General features: G+C 71.9%; 1 protein-coding gene across 1 annotated transcript in view; it reads right to left on the minus strand.

Moving 5' to 3' along the window:
• Positions 1–395, minus strand: part of LOC141727569 (uncharacterized) — a 4,528-nt gene extending 4,133 nt beyond the window's left edge. Inside the window, exon 1 of the mRNA XM_074533908.1 lies at positions 1–395. This exon is cut by the window's left edge and continues 48 nt beyond it. Within this exon, the coding sequence (XP_074390009.1) occupies positions 1–395 (395 nt within the window).
• Between the last annotated feature and the right edge of the window lie 7,105 nt (positions 396–7,500).

Below are 7,500 nucleotides of genomic sequence, written 5' to 3' on the forward strand. Positions count from 1 at the left end.
TTCGCGCTGGAAGTCACGGCGCGCGGCGCGCGGAACGGGGGGCTCGGCCGGGGCTGACCCGCCCCACCGAAGCCGAACCACCCCGCCCGCCGACCGGTCGCCGGCGAGCGACCGGCCGCCGGCGAGGTTGGGCCGAGCGGGGCCCGCTCGCGGGGAGCGAACCCCGTCCGACGCGTCCCCCCACCGGGCCGCGCGGAAAGCACCGGACGTGCTAGAGGAGACAGCGACCCGACGAGGCGGGCGCGGCCCGGACACCGAGGCCCCCTTTTCGGCCGGGGCGGCTCGCTCTGCAGCAGGCGGCGGAACGGCAAAGGAGCGCGCGGATCGGGCTCTGCTCCCCCGTCCGCGCCCCATCGGTTCTCGGGTCGTTTTCGCCCTCTCTTCTCTCTCGCCATCCATGACCCGCGGCTCAGCTCCAACCGCACCGCCGCCCGGCGCTGCTCGCGGCCGGCACCCACGGGGCGCTAACCCGGACCGGGGCCGGCACCGGCACCTCGCGTGGTTTTCGAAGGACACCTGTAGGCTAGCGGGGCCACGCGGCCGTCACACAGCTGGGGTCGGTAAAGCCGCCCTCCCCGGCAGCGGGAGGGGCGACACCTCGCCTGCGACGGGAAGCGAACTGGAAAAGGAGACCGCCCTGCCCGAGCAGCGGACACCCCCGCCGTGACTTCCCCGCGACAGAGAAGCCCCGGAAGGAGAGCCGGCCGGCCGGGGGCCCTCTCCGACGCCACCCGAAAAGCCTCATCGATCGAGTGCGGCCGAGGAAGGAGCCGCGCCGACGACGGCGACGACGACGGCCCCCCCATGGCCACGGTCCTGGGACAACGGGGCGACGGCCGCCCAGCCCCGCCTGCGGAGCGCTCGCGGCAGAGGAGGAGCGCGGGGGGTGCCGCCACCCGCCCGCCCGCCCGCGGGCGCCAACGGATTCCCTTCTCGGCTAGGCAACGGCAGGACTGGGACTGGGCTGGCCCGCCAGGCCGGGGGGACTCGGCTTCCCCTTCCGGCCCGGGGAACCCGGCCGAGCGTGCGAGAAATACGTGCCACCGGACCGCGCGCCGCCGGCGGCCGGCTTTCCCTTTCCGGAAAAAAAATAGCCGGAGGAACGGCACGACAAAAAGGCACATGGAGGCGGCGTTCGCAGCGACCCGTGCTAGCCACGGGGGCCGCGGGCCCGGGACGCCGGAGGCACCCGCGGGGGCGAGTTACGAGTCTCACTCCCCCACGGAGCCCCAGACATCCCGCTCGCTCCCTTCTCTCTCGCCGACGTGGCCCGCGCGCGCCTTCGTCGCAACGGCTCCTCGGTGCCGCGGCTTAAGGCCGCCAGAGAAAAATCCGCGGAGGCCGGGCGGGCGCCCCCACTCTCTGCCCGCGCACCGGCGCGCCTAAACCGCGGAAAAAAAAGAAAAAACGCGGACCCGCGTGGCAACCCAGCCCGCCCGGCCCAAGGGGCTCGGTCGATGCGCCCACGACCGAGGTGGACGAGGCGCCGCCGCCTCGCCCGGGAAAGGTCCGGGGGGCTCTCGGAATCTCTCTCTCTCTCTCTCTCTGTCGGGTGCCGGGTCCGTCAACTCCGAAAAACTCCGCCCGCCAACGCGGGTCCCCGGCTTAAGGCCGAGGAAGGGGGACGGCTTCAACGAGGCGGCCCGGGGACGGGGCGCCCCGACCCCGGCTCCGCAGCTTCACCGGGCGGGCGGACGGCCCGAAACAGTGCCCGCCGAGTGGGCCCCGGCTTAAGGCCAGGCACAAAAGGGACGAGGCGCCGCCGCCTCGCCCGCCAAGCGGCTCTCTCGAATCGCCTTTCACAGCCCTTCTCTCTCGGCATCCCGGGGGGATCCGGCCCCTCCGCTCGGCAGCCCTTCTCTCTCGGCATCCCGGGGGGAGATCCGGCCCCTCCGCTCGGCAGCCCTTCTCTCTCGGCATCCCGGGGGGAAACCGGCCCCTCCGCTCGGCAGCCCTTCTCTCTCGGCATCCCGGGGGGAGATCCGGCCCCTCCGCTCGGCAGCCCTTCTCTCTCGGCATCCCGGGGGGAGATCCGGCCCCTCCGCTCGGCAGCCCTTCTCTCTCGGCATCCCGGGGGGAGATCCGGCCCCTCCGCTCGGCAGCCCTTCTCTCTCGGCATCCCGGGGGGAGATCCGGCCCCTCCGCTCGGCAGCCCTTCTCTCTCGGCATCCCGGGGGGAGATCCGGCCCCTCCGCTCGGCAGCCCTTCTCTCTCGGCATCCCGGGGGAAACCGGCCCCTCCCCGCTGGCAGCCCTTCTCTCTCGGCATCCCGGGGGAAACCGGCCCCCTCCGCTCGGCAGCCCTTCTCTCTCGGCATCCCGGGGGGAATCCGGCCCCTCCGCTCGGCAGCCCTTCTCTCTCGGCATCCCGGGGGGAATCCGGCCCCTTCTCTCTATCTCTCGGCCTCCCGGGGGAACCGGCCCCTCCGCTCGCAGCCCTTCTCTCTCGGTCTCTCGGGGGGATCCGGTCCGTCTTTTCTCAGCCCTTCTCTCTCGGCCTCGCTCTCACTGTGCCAACTTCCCCGGGAGGGACGGGAGCCGGAGCCGAGCCACAAGGAGACTCGCCCCGGCTAGGCGGAACACTGGCTTTTTCCCTTTGCCGGCCACCTGAGTGCGGCTGCTCCTCTCCGCCTGAAACGTAGGCACAGCCTCAGCCAACCTACGGGGATGCGGCCCGTCACCTCGCTCCCATAATACGGGCAGATAAGTCCCAAGCCGCCGAGGCCTCCAAGAGGACCGAGGGAGATCGACCGGGAAGGGGCGCCGCCTCAGGCCGCAGCCTACGATGAGGTAGCCGGAGGCAGCCGACAACAGCGACCCCTTGGTGAACTTCCGCAGCCGGCCGAGACAACAGGTCTACCCGGCACCCGCCGCTATTTGACTAAGTCCCGCCGGCGCGAGGTAGACCTGGTGTCCCAGGGGCCGGGGTAGACCTGGTGTCCCAGGGGCCGGGGTAGACCTGGTGTCCCGGGCTCCGGGGTAGACCTGGTGTCCCGGGGGCCGGGGTAGACCTGGTGTCCGGGTCTCCGGGGTAGACCTGGTGTCCCGGGGGCCGGGGTAGACCTGGTGTCCGGGGCTCCGGGGTAGACCTGGTGTCCCGGGCGCCGGGGTAGACCTGGTGTCCCGGGCGCCGGGGTAGACCTGGTGTCCGGGTCTCCGGGGTAGACCTGGTGTCCCGGGGGCCGGGGTAGACCTGGTGTCCGGGTCTCCGGGGTAGACCTGGTGTCCCGGGCGCCGGGGTAGACCTGGTGTCCCGGGCGCCGGGGTAGACCTGGTGTCCCGGGCTCCGGGGTAGACCTGGTGTCCCGGGCGCCGGGGTAGACCTGGTGTCCCGGGCTCCGGGGTAGACCTGGTGTCCCGGGCGCCGGGGTAGACCTGGTGTCCCAGGGACCGGGGTAGACCTGGTGTCCCGCCAGATCCGGAGAAGACCTGGTGTCCCCGGCCCGAGAGCCAGCAGACCTGGTGTCCCCGGACCGAGACGGGGTAGACCGGCTGTCCGCGGCCAGAGACGGGGTAGACCTGGTGTCCCCGGCCCGAGACGGGGTAGACCTGGTGTCTGCGGCACAAGACGGGGTAGACCTGGTGTCTCCGGCCAGAAGCGGGGTAGACCTGTTGTCCTAGAGCCCGGGGTAGACCTGGTGTCCCGGGGGCCGGGGTAGACCTGGTGTCCGGGTCTCCGGGGTAGACCTGGTGTCCCGGGGGCCGGGGTAGACCTGGTGTCCGGGGCTCCGGGGTAGACCTGGTGTCCCGGGCGCCGGGGTAGACCTGGTGTCCCGGGCTCCGGGGTAGACCTGGTGTCCCGGGCGCCGGGGTAGACCTGGTGTCCCGGGGGCCGGGGTAGACCTGGTGTCCGGGTCTCCGGGGTAGACCTGGTGTCCCGGGCGCCGGGGTAGACCTGGTGTCCGGGGCTCCGGGGTAGACCTGGTGTCCCGGGCGCCGGGGTAGACCTGGTGTCCCGGGCTCCGGGGTAGACCTGGTGTCCCGGGCGCCGGGGTAGACCTGGTGTCCCGGGCTCCGGGGTAGACCTGGTGTCCCGGGCGCCGGGGTAGACCTGGTGTCCCGGGCTCCGGGGTAGACCTGGTGTCCCGGGCGCCGGGGTAGACCTGGTGTCCCAGGGACCGGGGTAGACCTGGTGTCCCGCCAGATCCGGAGAAGACCTGGTGTCCCCGGCCCGAGAGCCAGCAGACCTGGTGTCCCCGGACCGAGACGGGGTAGACCGGCTGTCCGCGGCCAGAGACGGGGTAGACCTGGTGTCCCCGGCCCGAGACGGGGTAGACCTGGTGTCTGCGGCACAAGACGGGGTAGACCTGGTGTCTCCGGCCAGAAGCGGGGTAGACCTGTTGTCCTAGAGCCCGGGGTAGACCTGGTGTCCCGGGGGCCGGGGTAGACCTGGTGTCCGGGTCTCCGGGGTAGACCTGGTGTCCCGGGGGCCGGGGTAGACCTGGTGTCCGGGGCTCCGGGGTAGACCTGGTGTCCCGGGCGCCGGGGTAGACCTGGTGTCCCGGGCTCCGGGGTAGACCTGGTGTCCGGGTCTCCGGGGTAGACCTGGTGTCCCGGGGGCCGGGGTAGACCTGGTGTCCGGGGCTCCGGGGTAGACCTGGTGTCCCGGGCGCCGGGGTAGACCTGGTGTCCGGGTCTCCGGGGTAGACCTGGTGTCCCGGGCGCCGGGGTAGACCTGGTGTCCGGGGCTCCGGGGTAGACCTGGTGTCCCGGGCGCCGGGGTAGACCTGGTGTCCCGGGCGCCGGGGTAGACCTGGTGTCCGGGTCTCCGGGGTAGACCTGGTGTCCCGGGGGCCGGGGTAGACCTGGTGTCCGGGGCTCCGGGGTAGACCTGGTGTCCCGGGGGCCGGGGTAGACCTGGTGTCCGGGGCTCCGGGGTAGACCTGGTGTCCCGGGCGCCGGGGTAGACCTGGTGTCCCGGGCTCCGGGGTAGACCTGGTGTCCCGGGGGCCGGGGTAGACCTGGTGTCCGGGGCTCCGGGGTAGACCTGGTGTCCCGGGCGCCGGGGTAGACCTGGTGTCCCGGGCTCCGGGGTAGACCTGGTGTCTTCGGCACAAGACGGGGAAGACCTGGTGTCCCGGGCGCCGGGGTAGACCTGGTGTCCCGGGCTCCGGGGTAGACCTGGTGTCCCGGGGGCCGGGGTAGACCTGGTGTCCCGGGCTCCGGGGTAGACCTGGTGTCCCGGGCGCCGGGGTAGACCTGGTGTCCCGGGCTCCGGGGTAGACCTGGTGTCTTCGGCACAAGACGGGGTAGACCTGGTGTCCCAGGGGCCAGAAGCGGGGTAGACCTGTTGTCCTAGAGCCCTGGGTAGACCTGGTATCCCGGGCGCCGGGGTAGACCTGTTGTCCTAGAGCCCTGGGTAGACCTGGTGTCCCGGGCGCCGGGGTAGACCTGTTGTCCTAGAGCGCTGGGTAGACCTGGTGTCCCGGGGACCGGGGTAGACCTGGTGTCCCGGGCTCCGGGGTAGACCTGGTGTCCCAGGGGCCGGGGTAGACCTGGTGTCCCGGGCTCCGGGGTAGACCTGGTGTCCCAGGGGCCGGGGTAGACCTGGTGTCCCAGGGGCCGGGGTAGACCTGGTGTCCCGGGCTCGGGGGTAGACCTGGTGTCCCGGGGGCCGGGGTAGACCTGGTGTCCCGGGCTCCGGGGTAGACCTGGTGTCCTCGAGCGCCGGGTAGACCTGGTGTCCCAGGGACCGGGGTAGACCTGGTGTCCCGGGCGCCGGGGTAGACCCGGTGTCCTCGAGCGCCGGGTAGACCTGTTGTCCCGGGACTCGGGGTAGACCTGCTGTCCCGTTCCCCGGGGTAGACCTGGTGTCCCAGGGCCTACCCCGGGGCCCGGGACACCAGGTCTACCCATGGTCCCAGGACACCAGGTCTACCCCGGGGAACGGGACACCAGGTCTACCCCGGGCCCTGGGACACCAGGTCTACCCATGGTCCTGGGACACCAGGTCTACCCCGGGGCCCGCGACACCAGGTCTACCCATGGTCCCAGGACACCAGGTCTACCCCGGGGAACGGGACACCAGGTCTACCCCGGGCCCTGGGACACCAGGTCTACCCCGGGGCCCGCGACACCTGGTCTACCCAGTGCTCTAGGACAACAGGTCTACCCCGGGGCCCGCGACACCAGGTCTACCCAGGGCCCTCGGACACCAGGTCTACCCCGGGGAACGGGACACCAGGTCTACCCCGGGCCCTGGGACACCAGGTCTACCCAGGGCCCTCGGACACCAGGTCTACCCCGGGGAACGGGACACCAGGTCTACCCCGGGCCCTGGGACAACAGGTCTACCCCGGGGCCCTCTGACACCAGGTCTACCCCGGGGAACGGGACACCAGGTCTACCCCGGGGCCCGGGACGCCAGGTCTACCCCGGGGAACGGGACACCAGGTCTACCCAGGGCCCTCGGACACCAGGTCTACCCCGGGGAACGGGACACCAGGTCTACCCCGGGCCCTGGGACAACAGGTCTACCCCGGGGCCCTCTGACACCAGGTCTACCCCGGGGAACGGGACACCAGGTCTACCCCGGGGCCCGGGACACCAGGTCTACCCCGGGGAACGGGACACCAGGTCTACCCCGGGGAACGGGACACCAGGTCTACCCATGGTCCCAGGACACCAGGTCTACCCCGGGGAACGGGACACCAGGTCTACCCCGGGCCCTGGGACACCAGGTCTACCCCGGGCCCCGGGACACCAGGTCTACCCCGGGCCCTGGGACACCAGGTCTACCCAGGGCCCTCGGACACCAGGTCTACCCAGGGCCCTCGGACACCAGGTCTACCCTGGCGCCCGGGACACCAGGTCTACCCCGTGCCCTGGGACAACAGGTCTACCCCGGGGCCCTCTGACACCAGGTCTACCCCGGGGAACGGGACACCAGGTCTACCCCGGGGAACGGGACACCAGGTCTACCCAGGGCCCTCGGACACCAGGTCTACCCCGGGGAACGGGACACCAGGTCTACCCCGGGCCCTGGGACAACAGGTCTACCCCGGGGCCCTCTGACACCAGGTCTACCCCGGGGAACGGGACACCAGGTCTACCCCGGGGCCCGGGACACCAGGTCTACCCCGGGCCCCGGGACACCAGGTCTACCCCGGGGAACGGGACACCAGGTCTACCCATGGTCCCAGGACACCAGGTCTACCCCGGGGAACGGGACACCAGGTCTACCCAGGGCCCTCGGAAACCAGGTCTACCCTGGCGCCCGGGACACCAGGTCTACCCCGGGCCCTGGGACAACAGGTCTACCCCGGGGCCCGCGACACCAGGTCTACCCATGGTCCCAGGACACCAGGTCTACCCCGGGGAACGGGACACCAGGTCTACCCCGGGCCCTGGGACACCAGGTCTACCCCGGGGCCCGCGACACCTGGTCTACCCAGTGCTCTAGGACAACAGGTCTACCCCGGGGCCCGCGACACCAGGTCTACCCAGGGCCCTCGGACACCAGGTCTACCCCGGGGAACGGGACACCAGGTCTACCCCGGGC

This window comes from Zonotrichia albicollis, unplaced genomic scaffold (assembly GCF_047830755.1).
Source record: "Zonotrichia albicollis isolate bZonAlb1 unplaced genomic scaffold, bZonAlb1.hap1 Scaffold_136, whole genome shotgun sequence".
NCBI classification, from domain to species: domain Eukaryota; kingdom Metazoa; phylum Chordata; class Aves; order Passeriformes; family Passerellidae; genus Zonotrichia; species Zonotrichia albicollis.